This window comes from Vombatus ursinus, unplaced genomic scaffold (assembly GCF_900497805.2).
Source record: "Vombatus ursinus unplaced genomic scaffold, bare-nosed wombat genome assembly UNPS02000580.1, whole genome shotgun sequence".
NCBI classification, from domain to species: Eukaryota; Metazoa; Chordata; class Mammalia; order Diprotodontia; family Vombatidae; genus Vombatus; species Vombatus ursinus.
In genome coordinates, this window is record NW_020940358.1 from 28,145,509 (window position 1) to 28,169,069 (window position 23,561).

A 23,561-nucleotide genomic window follows, 5' to 3' on the forward strand; every position below is an offset into this window, starting at 1 on the left:
GAGAGAGGACTCTGGTCTCAGGATTTGAAACCCTGTACCTATGGTTACATTTAGCCTTCTAGAGTACATTTGCCATTCGCATTGAGGAAGAGGAGTTTTTTCCTTGGGAAAACTAAAATAATATTAACAGCTTGTGTTACTTCAGAGCAGCAGTTCACCTTTTTTGGGGGTGGGGCGGTGAGGCAATTGGGGTTGAGTGACTTGCCCAGAGTCACACAGCTAGTGAGTGTTATGTGTCTGAGGCCGTATTTGAACTCAGGTCTATCCTGACTCCAGGGCCAGTGCTCTATCCACTGCACCACCTAGCTGCCCCAGCAGTTCACTTTCATATCTAGTATTGCATTTGCTCTTTCTATCAGCCCTGTGAGGTAAGCTGGGCAAAGGTTATGATCCTCATTTGGAGATGAGAATACAGACTCTGAGAGGCTGATAATAATAATTTATGTTTTACATTTTATCACTATAATAATAGTGGTGATGTTAGTTATAAAGCTAACATTTATGTAGTACCTAATTATATCAGGCACTGTATTAAGTACTTCTACAATTGTCATTTGATCCTCACAACAACCTTGGGAATTAGATGCTGTTATTATCCCTGTTTTACAGAAGAGGAAACTGAGACAAATAGGTTAAGTGACTTGCCCATGGTCACAGAGTTAGGGGGTATCTGAGACTGGATTTAAACTAAAGTCCTCCTGACTTTTATTTTATTTTACTTTACTTTACTTTACTTTAAGAACAGAATAAAATGCTCCCGCTCTATCCACTGCACCACCTAGCTACTGCAACTACAATAACCCCATGATAAATATTATTGTCCTCATTTTACAAATGAAAAAACTGAGACTTAGAGGGGTTAAATAATTTGTTTGAATCACACAGTCAGGACTATGACTTCTGACTTTCAGTCCAGTTCTCCTTTCCCCACATATTTAACAGAGGCTACAATTACACTAATTTTATTTGTTTTTTCTTGTTATTGCTTGAATGCCAGATAAAACTCATATTTTAAAAATATCATTGAATCACATGGTTCACTGAAGTTCATCCCACCCACACACCTCCCTTTCCCAAGACAAATTATTGAACCTGTTCCCAGGTTACTTGTTGGGGTTTCTGTGTACTTATTAGGCTGCCTAAGAGTCTGTTCTGAATAGACAGTATATATCTAAGGGTATGTAGGTATTCGAGTAACTACAGGTCCTTGTGATGGATATAAAAAAGCAGAGAATACCTTTCCCTTTCAGGATCTCACAGTCTAGCTGGAGAAACAAAACAAGCATGAAAAGTTAACTAACAGTCTAGGGTGGTCTTTGATAAGTGTCCTTTGAACAGTGCTGTAGGTGCCCAGTGCCTTGGACGTAGGGTGATCTGAATAAATGCTTAAGTTAGATTGGAGCTTAGGGAAGGGAAAGAGGATCTACCCTTATTTCTGTGACATAAGTAGGCCAGAATAAAATGTTAAGAGAATTAGCATTTATTCTGATCTTTTTTGTTGCTACTGGCATGTTGCCCAGGAATGCCTTGTCATTTATAACTCTGAATTAGGAGACTGGATGTTAGCTACTTTTCTGTTACTAATGCAACATTATTTAGACCGATTAAAACCAGACATGGTTTTAGAGTTTCAGAGTTGACTGTTTCCTCTGAATGAGAGTCTTAGCAACTCCATGAAAATTCTGAGAGATAAATCTCTTTTTTGAGTTTAAGACCTGACATTCCATCTCTGATCCTGAATTTGAATAATTGAGCTTTGGAGCTGTGTGATTGCCCTCTGTATGTTTGACAGCATGATAAAAAGGTGGTGTTCTAAGACAGCTGCTAATTTATTCTCTCTGACTTCCCCAGCCCTCATGTAGTGAAATATTATGGCAGTTATTTTAAGAACACGGATCTTTGGATAGTCATGGAATACTGTGGTGCTGGCTCTGTGTCTGATATCATCCGATTACGAAATAAAACAGTAAGTTTTCCTCCTGGTACAATGCAATTGTGTCTGCTCTTTTGATATCTTCTTTACTCTGGAGCTTTTTGTTGATTTGCATTCCTATGACTGCCGTGTCTGTGAACAGGACTGTCAAATTTCTCTGCTTTCCTTTTGGCTCTTTTCCATAACTCCATCTCTGACTGTTGCGACACGCTACCCTCCTTCATGTTTTCTGATGCCCCACAAATGTGGCTGTATAGATATCAATTTTACATAGTCAATGTTAGCACCAGTCTTCCTGATTTTTTTTTAAATCATAGAATATTGGAGTTGGAAGAGACTTTATGACATGGAATTTTATAACTTGAAGTTATCTACACCTTTATTTGTTTCAGTCACCGTATTTTAAAGAATAAAGAATTTTCTTGCCCAAGGTCACAGGACCATAGATTTAGAGTCAGATGAGACCTTAGAAGCCATTGTACTCAACCTCCTCATTTTATACATGAGAAAACTTAGATACGGAGAGGTTAATTAAGTTGCCCAGCATTGTCCAGTTAATGTGTCTTGAGGTAGTATTTGAATCCTGGTCTTCGTGACTCTCAATTCCATTGTCTTGTCCATCTAGGTAGTGAGCAACAGAGAGCCAGGATTCCTGCTGAGGCCCTCCAAGTCCAGTGTTCTTTCCACTCCCCTGTTACGAGCAAATCTTAATCTGCTTTGTAAATCATCTGTAATGAATGTTAAATTTTAGCTAGGCTTCCTCCTGCCAACTCTCTCTACCACCTAAACAGTATGTGATTAAGGAATGAAATGTAATTTCAATGTAACAGAATGTAATGGGGACTGTTAGTTTTCTACTGCTACAAAAACTATCATCTTGTGTTGCATTTCAAGTGAAAAAAAGTCAGTTCGGCAAATTTTTATTAAAGACAAAATTGTACAAAACCCTATACTAGGTTTTGATTAATAAGATTAAGCTCCTTTCCTTACAGCAAAGGATCATATCTGGAGCTAAAAGGAGCCTTGGAAGTCACCTTCCAACTCCTTTTTCAGAGGTTGAGGGACTTGCCATTTAATTTTTGGTTGATTGTCTCAGGTTACATCACTGGTATGAGGAAGAGTTAAGGTGCAAACACATATCCTTGAACTGAGATTTTTCACTGCCCACCTCATGAAGCTTACTGTTAGGAGTGATATGACATTGACAAATAACTATTGATAAAAACAGAACAAAGAAAGTACATAAACTATGTTGTTCAAGGTCTAATGAGGGAAAGATCTTTTCCAGCTGGAAAGATTAGGAAATACTCCACAGACCAAGTGGTATGCTGCCATCTCTTCAAAAGCACTTTTAGCAGCAATAATGCTTGCTTTATTCAAGGTGTTAAGTCAGTGGATGGGGCAGTATCCTAGTGAGTTTTTAAAAGTACATTCCAAAAGTATGAGAAAGTGATTGATTTTAAGAATTTGTTCAAAGTTTCTTTTTAATAAGACGGATATTTGATCAGTTTGTATGAGGTAATATTTACACACACGCATCCCCAGTCACTTGCCTAGGGCTTCAGTTGAGGTGATAATAAATGACAACACATGGATTTTAAAGTTTATAAAGCACTTCATATACATTATCCCATTTGAGGCTCACAACACACCTGAGAAATTATCAATGCAAGTATAACCATCTGCATTTTGTAGTTAAGGAAACTGAGGCTCAAAGAGGTGAAGGGATCTCCCCTAATGTCACTTGCTAATAAGTAGAGCCAAGTATCAAAGCCAAGTCATTTGATTTTTTTGCCTGATTCCATTGAAATACACTTACATAAGCAAGAAATACAGCATATTAATCAGATCTGGGGCAGTTCTGAATGTTGAAATGAATGGCTTTGTATAGAATGTAAATATTTAAGAAGTCTCTGACTCTTTTAGATCAGATAGCTCACTTGGTTAAGAATATAGAGTTAATGAGGCTTAAATCATGGGTTTGGTCCTTGTGTGAACCATTTTTCGTTCTCCTTAATAACCATGCCTGGGAGCCCTGACCACATCTTACAAATGCATGTTCCTGGCCCTCAGGGGACCTTGGTGAGTGTGTGGATAGAGTAGTATAAATCTGAGGCTAGTGCTAAATGATGATAATACTGCCATACTTAGTAAGATACTTAAAACTCTGGTCTCACCGATGAAGACTTATTTCTTTAAGCAGTGCATATTACACCATTTCCACACCCTTTCCAGAGCTATTCTCCATCTATAATTTTCCAATGATTTGTGATTCATTATTATGGGCACTCCCTTCAGTGATTCAGATTACACCACATCACTACCCTTTCATCCTGTAGGACGCTTGTCCATATCTTCTGGCAAATCCTCCTGGGGTATTTACCTACATGCTAGGGACCTTCCTCTGGATCTCTTTACATTTGTGGGTACCAAGGGAGCCTAGGGATTCCTTCCAGTGTTAAATAATAATAATAATAATAATAATGATAGCTACATTTGCAGAGTGCTTTACATAAACTGTATATCTCATTGGATCTTGACAATAATTCCTGCCCTGTCTGCTTAATAGCTTTATCTTCACATTACGGATGAGGAAACCAGGGCTGAGAAGTTAAGGAAATTAACCCAGGGTCATATAGCTAGTAAGTGTGAAGCCTAGACATGAACCCATGGCTTTTGATTCTAAGTCCAGTATCTTACTGATGCCCATATATCATAACTTTACTTTAATACTTCATTTGGTCAGTTAATCAGCAAGCATTAATTAAATACCTACTACGTGGCAGGTACTGTGCTAGAGCCTAGCTAAGGATACAAAGAATAAAACATTTTTTCCTTTTCTTATTTTATATTTAAGTTTATATGTTTCTTTTTCTTTCCTTATTATATATTTAAGTTTTAGTTTTTAAGTGTAAAATTAAAAAAAAGATTAAAAAAAAGAATAAAACAATCCTGCTTATTCTCTGAAGAATCATAATAATGGGTCACCCAAAGGACAGATGTGGAGAGACATGTGGTAGTCATAAGTAGATTGCAGCATGCTACCAACCACGACTTGTGTGCAAGTAGTGTAGGAGACTATGTAGTATAGCGAGAATAACACTGGCTCTAGAGTCAAAGGACCTGGGTTGAAATCCTGCCCCTGCTACTTAGACATCCTGTGTGATTTTGGACAAGTCATTTAATTTACCTGTACCTCAGTTTCCTCATTTTTAAAATGAGGGAGTTGATCTAGAATGCCTCCAAAATGTTTTCTAGCTCTAGAATAATTATCTATTTTGTTGTTTTGGGCATTTTTCTCACCAATGCAAATTGTAGCCCCACCATACTTGTTTATCCTCTGTAACCTTTTGCCATATTTTTTTATAGATCCTCCATAGAGGATCTTTTGAGCATTCTTACATTTTTTTTAACATCTCATGGGATTCCATGCACCATTAGAATTATTCATTTTCTTTTTTTCTTGCTACATTGCCTTCCTACCGCCATCAAGGTGAGGGTGGTAAGAGCTTATGGAAGCAAAATCCCACTCCCCTTCAAGGTTATCTGACACCCCTTCCTGCCCTATGGTGAGTAGGACAAAAGCCCCTGCTATCCCTGTTGAGATGAGATTAAACACTAGGCTACTGCTGCTCCATGGGTCTTCTGGTTCCTACTTGGTCTAAGCTTTCTTCCACTCCAGGAGGAAGTCCCAGGCTAGGACCAAGAATGTCAAGACTCCATATGGTTGAGGTCTAGCCGGGCACTGATACTGGTGATAGGACAATTCAACGCTTTAGTTGCCTACTATGTCATGGCATAGAGGTTTGAAGATTTAGGGCCCAGCTAGTGTTCTAACCTCATCTTTCCTCCCTGCCTTGGTTGTGGCTTGGCTGTGGTAGGTGATCCTCTAAAGAGGAGAAGCCTGGTTTCAGATTTCCCTGACCAAGGTTAAGGTGTACTGGCAACATACAAAATGATGGCTTCTATGGCCAGCAGCCACATCTCCTGACAAATCACTGCTCTTGAGCCTAGAGTGTTGACCCAGATTGTGGAATGAAGTTAGAAAGGTGGCGGAGTGTTATGAATTTTAGCCTTTCTGTTTTCCCACCCTCCAGAGTGGACATTCAACCACTCCTCCCACACATTTCCAGTTCCTCTTTTTCTAGTGCCTGATGTAGGTCAGGAGTAGGGGTGAGAGATGGTGCTGGATAAACTGAGGCTTTGGAAAATATAGCTGCTTGGCATTTAGGGGGCGCTCAATTGTTGTTCTTGGAAAGACATGGTAATGTAATGAAAAGAATGCTGGATCTGGAGTGGGAGGACCCAGTTTCAAGTGCTAACTGCCAATCATCAATTGTATGAACTTGGGGCAAGACATTTAATCTCTCTGGGCTTCAATTTCCTCATCTCTAAGAGGTGGGAGTTGGCCTGGATAATTTTTAAGGTTCCTTCTAGCTCAGAGTCTGTGATCCTGTAATCAAGGACTTATTGGGACAATTTATAATGGATAATATTTTATTCATCATAATGACTTTAATCTCATTTTTCTTCTCTTTCTAAATGTACTGAGACTATACTATAGCGCTGTATTTAAATTTTTTTCTTCTCATTTTTTCATAGTTGACAGAAGATGAAATAGCTACAATTTTACAATCAACTCTTAAAGGACTAGAATACCTTCATTTTATGAGAAAAATACACCGAGATATTAAGGCTGGAAATATCTTGCTAAATACAGAAGGACATGCAAAACTTGCAGATTTTGGAGTAGCAGGTCAACTTACAGTGAGTATAGAAATGATTTGCTTTAATAGCCCTTATCTCTAGATAAGCAACTGCTTATTAAGTGTGCACTCTCTGGATGTACACTGCCAACCAGGCATAGAAGGGGATGCAGATTTTAGATAAATTACAGTCCTTGACCTTATATAGATTAAAGTCTAGTAAGGAATAAAGCACCAACACAAATAACTATAAAATAGTATTACAATTAGAAAGTTTCTGAAAGGGCTCAGAAATCTGAGAGAAATGGTTGTTAATGACTAGAAGATGTCAGTGAAAGCTTTGAAGAGGTGGTCATTGAATTGGGCTTTTCAGGAATGAATAAGAAAGGACTTGTGGTGATGGAGCCAAGATGTGGAGAAGAAGGAGCCCTTACAGCTAAGCTCTCCCAACATTCCCCTCCAAACAATTTAAAAATAATGCCTCTAATTGAATTCTGGAGTGGCAAAGACAACAAAAGGTTAAGGTGAGATATTTTTCCAACCCAAGACAACTCAGGAAGTCAGAAGGAAGGGTCTATGACACTGAGGTGGGGGCTGAACCAGAGCCCCTGTGGTGGCAACACCATCTATGGGCCTTAGAGGTGGCAGCAACTTCAGGAGCTCACATGCCAGAGACAATAAGGGCATCAGGAAACTGGTCAAAAAGAAATCACAGGGGACCCTTGTGACAGCACTGGGCAAAGGATCGGCACTGTTTGACAACTCTGTTGCCTATACCCACTTCTGGGTCACAGCTTTAGGGCAGAGAGGAGCACTTTCTGTCACAAGGGAGCATGGGCCCTGAGGGGTAGTAGTGTTTGTGGATGCAAGGGATCAGGGACTTTTTCTGAATAAGGGCCAGAGTATAGACCAGGTGAGCAGTGACCACACCTCTGCATAGATCACACCACCTTGAAAGAACTAAAAACTTCCAAAACTCAGAACTAGCCCTGAAAAGAGTAGCATAAAAAAGACTAAAGTTAAGGGCAGTTCGTCCAACTCCTCTGCACTCCCCGTACTCCAGCTTCCAGGAGTAGGTTTTCAACCACTTCTCCCACACATTTCCAATTCCTCTTTCTCTAGTGCCTGACATAGGTCAAAAAATATAACATAAAGAACTTGACTGAAAAAGTTGCTATAGTGACAGGAAGATCAAGACACAAACTCAGAAGAGGGTAGTGATGTCAAAACAGCTATAAACAAAGCCTGAAAAGAAAAAAAAGTGAATTGGACATAAGCCCAACAAGAATTCCTGGAAGAGCTAAAAAATGATTTTAAAAATTAGATATGAGTGGTAGAGGAAAAATTGGGAAAAGAAGTGAGAGCAATACAAGAAAATTATGAAAAGTCAATTAAAAGCTTGGCAAAAGAGGTACAAAAATATTGAAGAAAACACTTAAAAAAAAATTTTTTTTAAATAACACTTCAAAAAAAACCAGAATTGGCCAAATGGTAAAAGAGGTACGAAACTTCACTGATGAAAATAATTCCTTAAAAAGCAGAATTGGCCAAATGGAAAGGGAGGTACAAAAGCTTACTGAAGAAAATAATTCCTTAAAAATTAGAATTGAGCAAGTGGAAGCTAATGCCTCCAAGACACATCAAGAAACAATAAAACAAAGGCAGAAGAATGAAAAAATAGGGGGGAAATGTGGAATATCTCATTGGAAAAACAATTGATTTGGAAAATAGATTGAGGAGATATATTTTAAGAATTTTTGGACTGCTTGAAAGCCGTGATAAAAAAAATCGTATTTCAAGAAATCATAGATGGCATGTTTCAAGAAATTTTTAAGGAAAACTGCTCACCAATAAAGATGAAATTAAAGTAATTATTAAGAGTTATTTTGCCCGATTATATGCCAGTAAAACTGACAATCTAAGTGAAGAAGATGAATATTTACAAAAATATAAATTGTCCAGTTAACAGAAGAAAAAATAAAATATTTAACCCCATCTTAGAAAAAGAAATTAAACAAGCCATAAATAAACCCCTGAAGAAAAAATCTCCAGGACCAGGTGGATTTACAAGTGAACTCCACCAAACATCTAAGGAACAATTAATCCCAATACTATATAAACTGTTTGAAAAAAATAGATAAAGAAGTCCTACCAAGTTCCTTTTATAGCACAAATATGATTTTTGATACCTTAACCAGGGAGAGCAAAAAGAAGAAGAAAGCTATAGACCAATTTCCCTAATGAATATTGATGCAGAATTTAAGAATAAAATACTAACAAGAAAATTACATCAATATGCAACAAAGATCATACACTGTCACTAGGTGGGTTTTATACTAGAACTGCAAGGTTAGTTCAATATTAGGAAAACTATCAGCATAATTGACCATATCAATAACAAAAACAACAAAAATCATATGATTATCTCAATAGATGCAGAAAAAGCTTTTGACAAAATACAATAGCCATTCCTAACATTAGATAGCATAGGAATAAATAAAGTCTTTCTTAAAATGGTAAGTAGTATCTATCTAACACTAAGAGCAAGCATTATCTGTAATAAGGATAAATTTGAAACCTTCCCAATAAGATCAGGGGTGAGTCAAGAATGTCCATTATTACCATTATTATTCAATATTGTGCAGAAATGCTAGCTATAGCAATAAGATAAGAAAAAGAAATTGAAGGAATGAAAGTAGGCAATGAGGAAACAAAACTATCATTCTTTACAGATAATCTGATGGTATACTTAGATAACCCCCAGAGAATTAACTTAAAAACTAGTTGAAACAGTTAACAAAGTCAGCAAAATTGCAGAATATACAATAAACCCACTTAAATCACCAGCATTTTTATATACTACCAACAAAACCCAGCAGTAAGAGATAAAGAAATTCCATTTAAAATAACCGCAGACAATATAAAAAGCTTGGGAGTCTATTTGCTGAGACAAACTATGTGAACTATATAGGAAACTATATGAACAAAATTACAGAACTCTTTTCTGTATGCATGTATATATGTATTTTTTTTCCCAATTACATATAAAAACAATTTTTTAACATTCATTTTTAATAAAATTTTAAGTTTTAAATATATGTATAATCATGTAAAGCCTATTACCACATTAGTCATGTTGTGAAAGAAGAAATAGTTTGTAAAGCAATTACAGTTTGTAAAAGGAAAAAACCATGAAAAAAATAAAGTGAAAATAGTATGCTTCAGTCTTCATTCACACTCCCATCAGTTCTTTCTCTGGTTGTGGATAGCATTTTCCGTCATGAGTCTTTTGCAATTGTCTTGGATTATTGCATTGCTGAGAAGAGCTAAGTCTATCATAGTTTTTGTTTTTGTTTTTGTTCTTTTTTTTTTTTTTAGTGAGGCAATTAGGGTTAAGTGACTTGCTCAGAGTTACATAGCTAGGAAGTATTATGTGTCTGAAGCCGAATTTGAACTCAGGTCCTCCTGACTCCAGGGCCGGTGCTCTATCCATTGCGCCACCTAGCTGCCTCTAAGTCTATCATAGTTGATCATTGCAAAATGTTGCTGTTACTGTGAACAGTGTTCTCTTGGTTCTGCTCATTTCACTTTGTATCAGTTCATGTAAGTCTTTCTAGGTTTTTATAGAATACTTTTCATACAAATAAAGACAGATCATGAACAATTGCACATGGGTAGACCAAGTCAATATATTAAAAATGACAATTCTACCTAAATTAGTGCCATACCAATCAACTACTAAAGAATTATTTTATAGAACTAGGAAAAAAATAACAAAATTTACCTGGAAGAACAAATGGTCAAGAATATCAAGAGAATCAATGAAAAAAAATAAAGGAATCTGACTGGCCTAGCAGTACTAGATTTTAAACTATATTACAAAGTGTCAATACAGTTTGGTACTGGCTAAGAAACAAAGTGGTGAAATCATTGGTTAGATTTGGTACATAATACACAGTAGTAAATGTCTGTAGTAATATAATTTTTGATAAACCCGAAGATCCAAGCTTTTTGGGGAGAAAACTCACCAATTGACCAAAGTTACTGGGAAAACTGGAAAGCAGCTTGACAGAAATTAGACCAACAACTCAAATTGTATATTGAAATAAGGTCAAAATGGATAAATGATTTAGACATAAAGTGTCATATCATAAATAAATTAGGGAAGCATGGAAAAATTTGCTTGTCAGATCTATGGATAAGGGAAGAGTTTATAACCAAATAAGAGTTAGAGAGGATCATAGGAAGCAAAATGGATAATTTTGATTACATGAAATTAAAAAGGTTTTTCACAAACAAAACCAATGCATCCAAAAATTGGAAGGAAAGCAGAAAACTAGAGGGGAAATGTACAGCAAATTTCTCTCATAAAGGCCTCATCTTTCAAATATATAGGGAACCAAACCAAATTTATAAAAATAAGAGCCCATTCCCGTGTTGATAAATGATAGAAGGATATGAACAGGTAGTTTTCAGAAGAAGAAATCAAAGATATCAACAGTCACATGAAAAAATGCTCTAAGTCACTCCTGATTAGAGAAATGCAAATTAAGATAACTGAGATACCACCTCACACCTTTCCGATTGGCTAACATGACAGAAAAAGAAAATGACATGCTAGAGGGAATGTGGAAAAATAGCTACATTGTTTTTGGTGTTGTGTGCTTGTCCAGACATTGTGGAGAATAATATGAAACTGTGCCCAAAGGGCTATAAAACTATCCGTACCCTTTGACCTTGCAGTACCACTATTAGATATCCCAAAGAGATCAAAGAAAAGGGAAAAGACTTATAGGTAAAAAAATAATTATAGCAGCTCTTTTTGTTATGTCAAAGAACTGGAAATTGAGGGGATGCCCATCAATTAGGGAAAGGCAGAGCAAGTTGGTATTTGGTTATCGTGGGAGATCATTTGGAACTCAAAATTTTAAAAATGAATGCTAAAAACATTTAAAATAAACTAGATAGATAAAGAATGAGTAATATGTCAGCACAATAACTTAGTGACAGACCTAACTTCTAGGTGGGTCTTCTTTCTGCTACCAATACCAATCTTATAAAATTGCTTAGTCATGGACACAGGTAAATATAATTCAAATTTAGATTGAATAAGTATTTAAAAGGAGTGTAGCGTGCTATGAGATCAGATGAGGGAGTTCAGATCGGATGAGAAAGCTTTACAGTGCAGCCAGAGCTATTGAATGAATTGTTTGTTTTTTTAAATAAAAATACAAATAGGAAAAAAAAACCCTCATATTCTTCTGCGTGCAACTCCATTTCTGCTATTGCTTCTGTTATTTCATGTTGGTTTTTTTTTTCTGCTTCCTATTTAGGATACAATGGCAAAACGGAATACAGTGATAGGAACACCATTCTGGATGGCTCCAGAAGTGATCCAGGAAATTGGATATAACTGTGTGGCAGACATCTGGTCATTGGGAATTACTGCTATTGAAATGGCAGAAGGAAAACCCCCATATGCTGATATCCATCCAATGAGGGTGAGGAAATTGATGGAAAACTAATGAGATAGTTTCTAATTGGTTCATAGTTTCAGGAGTGTCAGAGTTGGAAGGGACTGTAAGCCAGACTATCAAAGCTGTAAAAAAAACTTAGAGAACATTTAATCCTGTGCCTTCATTTTACAGAGAAGGATACTGTCACCTAGAGTGGATAAATGAATTTTCCTGTAAGTAAATATTAACTTACTACAGATGAGTATTAGCACCAGATGGAAGTGAGTGGAAGGCCAGGAGAGGCAAATGCTTTGGATTCTTAGCTAGCACAGATGCCTGACTCTGGTTTACATTGAAAGTTGGCTTTGATCCTTTAGGTACCTATCTCTTGTACATTGTACTCTTATTATTGAGTAGCACACCAAAGAAATAATTGGTGCTAGTCAGTTTCCCTTTAGGGAGAATTTTTCCTTAGTGGATCTATGTGTCTAAGTGAAGAGTTTTTCGTAGTTTGGTGTTTTGCACATGAGTGGATGGCAGAGGAGAATGATGGGAGCGGAGGTTTGTACTTATATGGAAACTTGATTTAAAACTAAATAGTTTTGATCATTTCTGCCAAAAGTTTTATTTTAGAAAAGTTGTAACTTTCCCTTTACTGGAAACTCACAGGATAACATTATTTTTGACATCAAAGAATTTAACTACAGCACATAACACCACTTCTTCATAACTATGCTGTGTTGTGATTTTGTTCAAGTATTTCCAGTTGATTTAAAAATGTTCAACTAAGGGGCAGCTAGGTGGCACAGTGGATAGAGAGAGCACCAGCCCTGAAGTCAGGAGGACCTGAGTTCAAATTTGGCCTCAGACCAAACACTTGACACTTACTAGCTGTGTGACCCTGGGCAAGTCACTTAACCCCAATTGCCTAAAAAAAAAAATATGAAAAAATGTTCAGCTAATCTTATTAGTTTTTTTTGAGGAATGTGGTATTGGAACCAACTTGGAATATAACCAGCCCCTTAACATTTTTGGTGAATGCCAAAGGTTGTAGAATAATAAAATTCTGGAATTAGAATAGATCTTAGAAGCCATTTAGTGCAACTCCCCTCATTTGACAAATAGAGAAACTAAAATTGGAAAAGGGAGTAACTTGGCTAAGACCACCTGGTGAATTAGTAATCCTGCTGGTACTAGAACCCAAATTCCAGATGTGAGTTCTTTTCTGCTACTCCATGGACAATGGGCACCATAAGTGGTAGTAGTGGTCACTGGCGTAGAGTGAGAAGGTGCCCTGGGAGTTCATAACTTTTGGAATTGGCTTCTGCCTTTCAGGGGCCACTAGTAGTGACTACTAGGAGGCAGCACACCTGAAATGAGCTGAAAATAATGATGGATGGGATAGTATAAGTTTCAGAAGGACATGAATAAGGAAGACTGGGAAAATGACTCCATAGTTTCTCTGCTTTGAAATACTCAGATTTTTATTAGTATCTAGTGGGATACATTAGTGGAAAGAATGAAGTCTTTTTTCATTTATTCATTATTTACCATGATTCGTTGTAAAAATGCCTGGTATATGTAATGTACTGTACTTGGTAGGTGCAGTGCTAGTCACAGATAGAGGATACATGGTTTCTGCCTTCAATTTTAAATTTCATTTTTCATTAGCTTCCCTAGTAAAATTTCTAATGAGGTATCACTTTTTCCACCTTTGAAAAACTTTTTGTTTCAGGCCATCTTCATGATTCCTACAAATCCCCCTCCCACTTTCCGAAAGCCAGAGCTCTGGTCTGACAGCTTTGCTGATTTTGTGAAGCAGTGTCTTGTGAAGAGCCCTGAGCACCGGGCCACAGCTACTCAGCTCCTTCAGGTATGGAACTCACCTGGCCAGCGTCCCTAGTGACTGACTAGAACACGTGATGGAGATAAATGTGATAATTTATCTTGGCAGACAAATGAAGGCACCTTAAGGCTGAGGAGGTTAGGTATGGTCTTAAGTGATATTTGAAGAAGTTTGGGGTGTAATAACCAAGGAAGAAGTGACCAGGGTAACTTTTTAGAGTATCCCTTACTAGCTAGATGACTGTGGGCAAGCCACCACCTCTCAAGGGCTCTTCCTTAGAGCATCTTTGAAGAGGACAATAATTTTTTCACAAAATAGTTTCCTTATAACATTATGTGGATTATTATCCCCATTTTACAGATGAGGAAGCTGAGTCTCAGAGAGGTTGGGATTTGCTCATGATCACCTGAGTAAGATAGTGATTGCAGAACTGGGATTTGAAACTGGCACTTTTCCCACAGAACCTGCCTCTGACCTGCCTCATTGGGTATTTTGTGCCTATGTATATGGAACATGTGACAGTTAATCATAGACTCATAAGTGATGTTGATTTTATTTGCCTCTTGCTTGTGTCATAAAAGTTGGAAAGAAAGTGAACTGGCATAAAAATCATTTATTTGCTAAATGTTCCATAATTAATTATAAAATTGAATAAAATAACTCTTGCTTACAAAAAGGTGAATCCTTATAACCCTGTAAGCCATAGAACGTCAGAACTGGAAAAGACCTTTCAGTCATTGAGATCAAGCCCCTCATTTTCTAGATGCGGAAACAGACCCAGAAAGAGAAAGGGACATACCAAGGGTCGTAGGCCAGCTTGGAGCAGAGCCTGAACCCAACTCTCCTGACTGTTAGTTAACTTAATTAAACAGATATTTATTCAGACCTGCTTTATGCATGGAGGTGTGCTAGTCACTGGGTATACAAAGGTTAGGAACTTACAGTCTAATGGGGCATGTATAGGAAATCTTCTCTTTACTGCCATTTGCCCTCCTCACGCAGTTCTTTCGTAAGATGCAGTTACTTTCATTTCAAGGATTGTTTATCATTCTTCCACATCATTGCCGTTCATTTGTTGAGAAATATTTTATGGTACATCCACTACTATTCTTAGTAATAAGAAGTCACACTTACCTTACTACTTCATAGCTGCCTCACAACAGTACTGTGATCCTCATTTTACAGGTGAAGATACTGAGGTTCATGGAGGTTAAAGTGACTTGCCATAATTACATAATTGCTAATTTCATGAGCCCAAAGGTGAACTCTGGTTTCAAGATCTGGTGTCAATATGTCTAGTAACTGTTCTAGGCTTTGGGGGGAGGTTCATAGCAGCATGAGACAAGAGCTTTACACTCAGCCGGCAGACAGTCTCTTTGAGGAGATAAGAATAATAAGAGCTCAAAATTTATGGAGGACTTCAGAGTTTATGAAGTACTGTCTTCACAGTAGCCCTCTGAGGGACATTGTGCCGATATTATTCTCCCCAACTCATATACATATAAGGAAACTGAGGCTCAGAGAAAGGAAATAACTATAACCAAAGTCACACAAAGTACGTCAGTAGCAGAACTGAACCTGTGATCTTGGTCTCTGGATTCCAGGACTAAGGCTTTTGCCAAATACAAGAAGAAATGTTAAATAATCATGCAGAATGGCAATACACACTTTATCTATCCCAAGGCAGTAGTGTATCATTAAGTGTTTGGTGAGTGATTTTGAGTGTATAGAAAGAAGTTCAAGGGAGGGAGAGCTTGTCATCTGGAGGCATCTTCTTGAAGAAGGTTGGCATTAACCTGGGCCTTGAAGGATAACTCAGATGTGGAGGTGAGGGGAGGAGGGGAGGGAGGCATTCTGGTAGAGAAGCTGTTGAACAGAGGTAGACATGCCTGTCTACTCTCCAGGACTGTATGGTAAGCAGAGCTTAAGTGCTCTCAACAGCATTATGTTGACGGTGTGCTGCCCTTGTTTTTTCAAGCATCCATTTGTTAAGAGTGCAAAAGGAGTGTCAATACTACGCGACTTGATTAATGAAGCCATGGATGTCAAATTGAAACGCCAAGAAGCACAGCAGCGAGAGCTGGATCAGGATGATGATGACAACTCTGTGAGTGGCAGAAAGCCCCAGGTCTCTGGGCTCTATGATTAGGCCCTCTAAGATCTGTCTTTGAAGTGGAGAGGGACTTTTTGGAGGTGACTTTTCCTTGGTGTGAGGCCGAAGTTTGACTTCAGTCCTTTCTTAGTCTGTCTCTCCTAAAATTGTGACTGGTTTTGTTTTTCTCTTAGTCACCTGAGGCACTTCTGCTTTAGCTATCTTGTCACACAATTACAGAGCTAGAAAGGGACCTTAGATTATAGAAGAAGAGTCAGCCTTAGAGATCATCTAGTCTCATGGCTCTCAAACTTTTTGAACTCCAGACCCCTTTGTCCTCTTAAAAATTATTGAAGACCTCCAAATTGCTTTCACTTATATGAATTATATCTATAATATTTACTGAATTAGAAATGAAAACTGATAAAATTTTAAAATATTTAATCATTTAAAAATAATAATAATGAACCCATTACATGTTTACATAGATAACACATTTTTAATGAAAAATAACTACTTTCCAAAACAAAAAAAATTTTTAAAGAAGAGTAGTATCGTTTTACATATATTAGCATATCTCTTTAATGTCTAGCTTAATAGAAGACAACTGGATTCTTACATCTGCTTCTGCATTCATTCGGTTTTATTATGTTGTTCTGATTGAAGCATACGAAGAAAATTTGGCCTTACCCAAATGTGTAGTTGGGAAAAGGAGGAATATTTTAATAGGCAAATAAAAGGGAAGTGTTTTTCCCAGGTTTAGTAGCAGAGTCCTAAGGAGAATCAGGTTTCCTGGCTCCCAGTTCAGAATTCTTTCGACCCATTTATTTGGTGGGAAAAAGGGAATGATCCAGAGCTGTGATTTTCTCAGTGGGAGAGAACTTTCAATGTGGAAACTCTCCATGGCTGCAGATCAGCAACTTATCTGCAACTTAGTCTTAGAGAGGAACTTGGGGTACTGGATGGTGTTTATGTCAAATTTGGGACAGGAACCCAGGTCTTAACTTCAAGGACAACACTCTTATCTACTGTGCCATACTGACTCTCTGTCTACCAAATCATATTTATAATTAGCAGGAGACAGGCATCACCTCAGAAATTTGTGTGTGTGTGTGTGTTTGTGTATTTGTGAGAGAGGGTACTCTAGGCAGTCTAGAGGCCAAAAGAGCTTAACTTTTGAGGTAAATTGGCTATCATGGTGAATACCCAAACTGTAGGACCCTGAATCTTCCTTTATTGATCATGGTACAGTGGAAAGAACATTGCATCTGGATTCAGAGGATCTGGGTTTAATTAGTTAGACGTTTTGGTCACTTCCTCATTGACCTGGGCAAATCACTTTCCTTATCTGTACAATGAGAGGGTTAAACCAGAAGCCATCCAAGGTTCCTTCTAGCTGTATCTATGATCCAGATGTCCTAAGTCCTGGGAGTCCCTCTGTGTTCTGGTATTCTCCTTAGTACCTGAATGGATGATGTCAGACCTCTCTGGCCCTCCTTCGTACCCCTCTGAGGCATCCCTTCTTTGTGCCCTTCTCCTGGGAAGCCCAAGGACTCCCATCTCCTCCAGCCCTCCCTCTTCCTGGATTGACAGTTGGGAAGGACCTCAGAGACCAAGTAGTCCAACCGTTACTTAAATTGTGAATCTCTTCTATGACATCCCAACAATTTGTCATTCAGTTCTATATTTAAAGACTTCCTGTGGCAATGTGGCTTTGTGATCTAGTTGTTGTTGTGACCTAGTGAGAAGATTTAAAGTGCAAAAGGTCATATATTTCTTGCCTTTCAGGATGACTATGGAATCTTAACTCTACTACTTATTACCCATGTGATACAGGTAATGAGGTGAACAAGCCATCTTATATCTCTGGACCTCAGTTTCCGTGTATGTAAAATGAAATGATTGATTTCTCAGGTCTTCTCTAGCACTAATATTCTGTGCTCTGTAACCAGTGGAGGATATAGGATTTAGAGCTGAAAGGGACCTGAGAGATCATTTACTGCATCCCCAACCTCATTCCCCTCTGTTTTTTTACAAATGAAGAAACTGAGGCCCAAATAGGCCAAGTGACTTAGGTAGGTGTATTTATTTTTCAGTGGCATTTATTAAAGTACCCTTACAAGACTTTGCTGCCCCCAGATGATTAAATGCATTTTATAAGTTTTATATTTTGCCTGTTTATTGTTCAGGAAATAACCACTTGGTGTTTCTTTATCTTTTACTTAATAATAACAATAACAATAATGATAATAATAGTAGCTAACATTTATATAGCTCTTGCTGTGTGCCAGGCACTGCTCAGCACTTTATAATTATTATCTTATTTGATTCTCACAACAAGACTGAGAGGTAGGTACTATTATTATCCTCATTTTTCAGATGAGGAAACTGAGGCAAACAGATTAAATGACTTTTCCAGGGTCACACAGCTAGTAAGTGTCTGAGGTCTGGCCTCAAATCTATTTAAATTTGGGTCCTCCTGACTCTAGGCCCAGTGCTGTATCCACCGTACCTCCTTGCTGCCCCATACTCTACTTAGCATCGTACAGCAAAGATCTTCTAAGTCATCAGGGCATAAAGGTGACTCTGGGTCCTAGAAGGCTATCCATCCATTCTGCATAAGCCTCAGGAGGTCCTACCAAGTTGAAAACATTCCTTATATAGGCCCAAGAATTAAGTATGTATCTTTTATGCAAGGACCAGCATAGCTAAGGTCCAAGAGATTCTTCACCAGGTTGACTGTAGAATACTAAAGGTTACGACCACAGGAACTTTCAAAGATCAGCCTTCAAGCCCTGGAAGGTTTATAGCCTGTATAAGTGGAATGGAATACTCACAGTAGCTAAATTATGGGTTCTTGAAGAATACAATCCAACCCCTTCGTTTTTAGTGAGGATTCTAAGGCCCAGAGAGGGGAAGAGACTTCTTTCTCTTAGGTGGTGCATTAAATTGGAACAAGAACCATAGTTTTCTGGTTCTCAGTTAGTCCATACTTGTTTTACTGTACCACATCTGAATGAGATGAAATGACTATGCTCCCAGTCCAGTGAGGTTAGACAGTTCTTTAGCTGTCATCTTTTTGCATGGTATACCCTGATTAGTCAGATGTAAGAGCTCAGTTATGATTCATTTTTTCTGGGCATTGCGCTCTTACAGGAGGAGGATGAAACTGATTCAGGCACAATGGTCCGTGCTGTTGGAGATGAGACCGGCACAGTACGAGCTGCCAGTACCCTGGGTGATGGAGCCAATACCATGATAGAACATGATGATACTTTGCCATCACAGTTGGGCACCATGGTGATCAACACTGAAGAGGAGGAGGAGGAAGGCACTATGAAAAGTAAGTGATTGATAGACAAACTGACTCAGAAAACAGGCTGGGTAAGTGCACCAGTGAAAAGCTGTTCCTTATGAAGTATGTCGCTGATTGCTTGTCTTTCCTCTCTTTCCATCCCATAGGGTAAAAAAGGGTATAAGATCCTCTATAACATACTGAGTCTTAGCTTCTTCCCCTAGTCTCTTCTGACCTTTCTAGTGATACTGCTTTTATATCCTTCATTCAGTGTTTCGTGCTTGAAATGCTTGAAGGCCAGAGAGGAGAGGTGACTTGTCCGAAATTACCCAGAAAGTGGCGTAGCTGGCACTAAAGTCCAAGTCCTCTGATTCCCTTTCATCTTCTTTTCCTGTTGCCATGCTACCTCTTAATAGTGGGGGGGGGTTCTTGACCTTTTTTGTTTTATTAACCTCTTTGGCATTCTGTGAAGTAGTCTGTGAACCCCTTCTCAGAATAATGTTCTTAAGTACATATAATAAAATATATAGACTTGCAAAATAAAGCAGTTATCAAAGTTCATGAACCCCAGATTAAAAACCCCTGCACTAAGGCAATATTGAGACCATTGTGCTTTCTTTGAAGTGTATAGTGTTCTGGAACCAGTAGAGGGAGCTCTGTAATAAACCAAGAGGTTTTATAACCTTTTATACTTTTGCAAATAAATAATGTAACATTGGTACTACTGTAGGAACATGGTCTTTTAAAAAAATACATTTTATGGCCACAACAATGCCAACACAATGATTTTATTTTGTTCCAAGAGGAAATTAAATAACTTCCATCAAGAAATCTACCCAAGAGTACGATTCCCTAAACTTTTGATATCCCTTCCTAAAACTCTTTCCTAATGGCAGTGTGTAAATATAGCTTATAGTTTTTTTAGAGAATTACTTTATATTTGCAGTTTAATAACTTTAATCAAGTTGTTCCCAAGCCTTAATTCACTTGGTAATGAAATGTTTGTTAAATTGGATGGATTCATGTGAAGGAAAATGATAACTGTCCCATGGAACTTGTTTGGGGGAATCTTGTATAAGGTCAGGTCAGGAAGATACCTTAGAACATAGCTATAGCTGGAAGTTACTGGAGTGCTATGGGGTCTTAGAACATAAGAAGAAAATAAATATACACACACAAACACATTGCTTTAAGGTTTCATTTTCCTTATAACAGTCCTGTGAGTTGGTAGTTTAAGTAGTATGTGCCTCATTTTATAGATGAAGCTCAGAGAGGTTCAGTGATTTACCCTAGGTTGTGGAGTTTATAAGTATCAGATCCCAGATTCAGACCTTGGTCTTGCACTATAAGACCTTTCTCTACCACATGGCATCTGAACTAGAAAAGATAATAGATACAATCTAGTACAACTTCTTTTTACATATTGGGAAAACAGGTTCAGAGGAGGGAAGTGACAACTTAAATGATGCAGCTAGGATTTGAACCCTAGTCTTTTGAGTACTTATTTAGTCTTCTTTCTGTTCTAGTTAAGTAATATAGAAAACAGACATTTCCTTGTTTGTCTTAAGACTTTTCTTCCAAGGATCTTCAGACACCCTTCCAAGGGAAATTGATCTTCCCAAAGCTGCTGTGGTGTTTGCTATTTAATTTTACAGAAGAAACAGTGTATGATTTGTCCAAGGGTACAGACAGAAATAAAGTCAGGAACAGCTTGGAATCCTTCAACTCTTCTATCTTGTGTCATTTTAACAACTGTCATTGCTTCGCCTAGACCAGTCATAGCCAACTAAAACTGGCAGATACTGATTGCTGCCACTACACTACCTTCCCCACCTCAGTTAGGAGCTGCTTCCTACAGAGAGATTGACAGTCCCTTTTATGAAAGTCCTAGCTTTCATGCTGTCCCACCATTACCTTTTTCCCAGCCGCTGGCTGTCCAGAATGATAGCAATTAGAACCTTGATTTGCCAATTTGGAAAGGTTAAATATGACCTAGACTTTTATAATTAGTGAGATAAAGTAAATGAATTTTCTCTCTCTCTGTCTTCTCTTTCTCTCTCCCTCTTTCCTCTTTTCTCTCTGTCTACCTTCCTTGAATCATGGGCTTCTATTTTAACCTGTAACCAATTGGCCATCCCCTCCATTCAGTCCCTTATAGGTAATTCCAGCTGCCACTTGAAGTCCTTAATTGACAGGAGGAGAGAGGTCCTCCCCCATTTCGAAAGCTATCACTTCTTGGTGTTCTACTCCCACAAAAGGTTCAGTCCCTAAACCATTCATTCATTGGCTTGTTGACAGTGTTATTTAGTACAAACAAGACATGGTAGTGCATTTCATGTTCCCTTTCTCCCCTCTCTGTCAGACTGACACATAGTCATAGTCATCTTGCATAATGACACTTAGTATTTGCCACTGATCTCCTGTCACTTTAAAGATATATGCTTACTTCAGCAGTCTTTTTCCATTGCATCTTCATGATGGAGAAATGACCCTGAGTTCTTGAAGGCTAAGCCAAGAAAGGGCAAGCCCCAACCTTTCTATCTTAGTCCCTGGAAAAGCTTTAAATACTGGCCTGGGAGTAGACAGTATATCTGCCATTCAAGGACCAGTCTAGCACTATATGCTCATTATGATAGGATCATAAGATTTAGAGCTAGAAGGGACTTTAGAGGCTACTGAGTCCAGCCTCTTCAGTTTACAGATGAGGAAACTGAGGCTCAGAAAGATTAAGTGACTTGCCCTAGGTCACACAACTAATGTTTCTGAGACAGAATTTAAACTCAGGTTTTCCTGACTCCAAGTCGAGCTGCGCTATCCACTGTGCCACCTACAACACATAATGAACTTTTTAGCCATGGCAACTTAAGAAATGTGGAGGAATTTCAGTATATTTTGGTGGAGTGAGGACCCATACCAGTGAAATCAGATCTTTAAAAGAATCAAAGAATATGTCTCCTCCACCACACTGGAATTTCTCTAAGGACATTAATTGTAACTTCTGTTTTTCTTGTATCCTTCTAATTTTTTTTTCCCCTTAGAACTGTTCCACTTAATCTCTTTAAAAATGGTAATTTGGAACGTAACAACATATCTAATTCAGGACAACTCAGGCATGTTTTAGGTGAATCAGTGTTAATGTTTTAAGATGAAAAAAATTAGGTATGTGTGTTGTTTCACAGAAAGTACTGACTGTAATAAAAGACAGCTATTGTTGATGTGTAGTTTCATTGTATTGAAACCAAAGGCACAGATCTTGTTGAAATTTCTTTATTTCAACACTCTTCATCAGATACTGATTTCTTTGCTGTGTAGTACAGGAATTCTTGACCATCAGCCCATTTTTTTTTCTCTAACTGCAGTTGTTTGAAGAGAGTTGTTGTAACACTGCTTCCCTTGTGTGTTATCATATTCTGTCCAGCTCACAAAGAGGTTATAGCATTTGCAAGTAATTAGGATATAAAGTACTACTGGTATTTTAACACTTCTTTCACCACAATACCATTACTGTGCTGTTTCTAATTTCTCAAACTGGAAGGAATATCAGAGACAATCTTGTCCAACCTGTACCTTAAGCATGAATTCCCTTTACACCAATTCTGGCAAATTCAGCCTCTGCTCAGACATTTCCACTGATGAGAAACTTAATTCTTAAGGTGATAGCTGGTCCCATTAGTTAATTCTTTAGGTGGAGCTAAAATCTGCCTTACTCTGCCTTCTATCCATGACTCCTTGAACCAAACCATGTAAGTCCAATCCATCTTCCTTCCACATACTTGTCCATCAAGAATTATGTATTTATAGCGTTGGAGATTTACAACTGGAGGGACTTTAGAGATCATCTCCTCTGCTCCCTCATATTGTAGATGTGGAAACTCTGGCGCAGAGAGGTTGTGATCTGCTCGAGGGTTACCTCGGTACTAAGTAGCAAAACTGGGATTCACATCCAGCTCTTCTGATTTCCCGGTCTAGCACTTTTTTCACTACTACATGCTGCTTCTCAGGGATTCTGTGAGGAAATTTTTGGTAAGCTGTAAACTCAACATAACTGAGAATTATTATTATTGATATTTTTCAAGACTGTGATCATGTATGTCTATTTTTTGCCCAAACTAAATGGAACGGCAATATGATGTAGAAGGAAGAGTATTAATGACTGTGAGAGTCAGAAAGCCTAGGTTTGAGTTATGGCTCTGACACATATTAATGGTGAACCTCAGTTTCCTCATTTGAAAA

General features: G+C 38.0%; 1 protein-coding gene across 1 annotated transcript in view; it reads left to right on the forward strand.

The window, feature by feature from the left end:
- STK4 (serine/threonine kinase 4) overlaps window positions 1–23,561 on the forward strand; it is a 115,340-nt gene that overhangs the window by 12,312 nt on the left and 79,467 nt on the right. Inside the window, exons 4-9 of the mRNA XM_027851632.1 lie at window positions 1,852–1,966; window positions 6,536–6,700; window positions 11,973–12,140; window positions 13,831–13,968; window positions 15,920–16,048; window positions 19,190–19,376. Coding sequence (XP_027707433.1) covers window positions 1,852–1,966; window positions 6,536–6,700; window positions 11,973–12,140; window positions 13,831–13,968; window positions 15,920–16,048; window positions 19,190–19,376 — 902 coding nt within the window. The remainder of the gene's footprint in view (window positions 1–1,851; window positions 1,967–6,535; window positions 6,701–11,972; window positions 12,141–13,830; window positions 13,969–15,919; window positions 16,049–19,189; window positions 19,377–23,561) is intronic.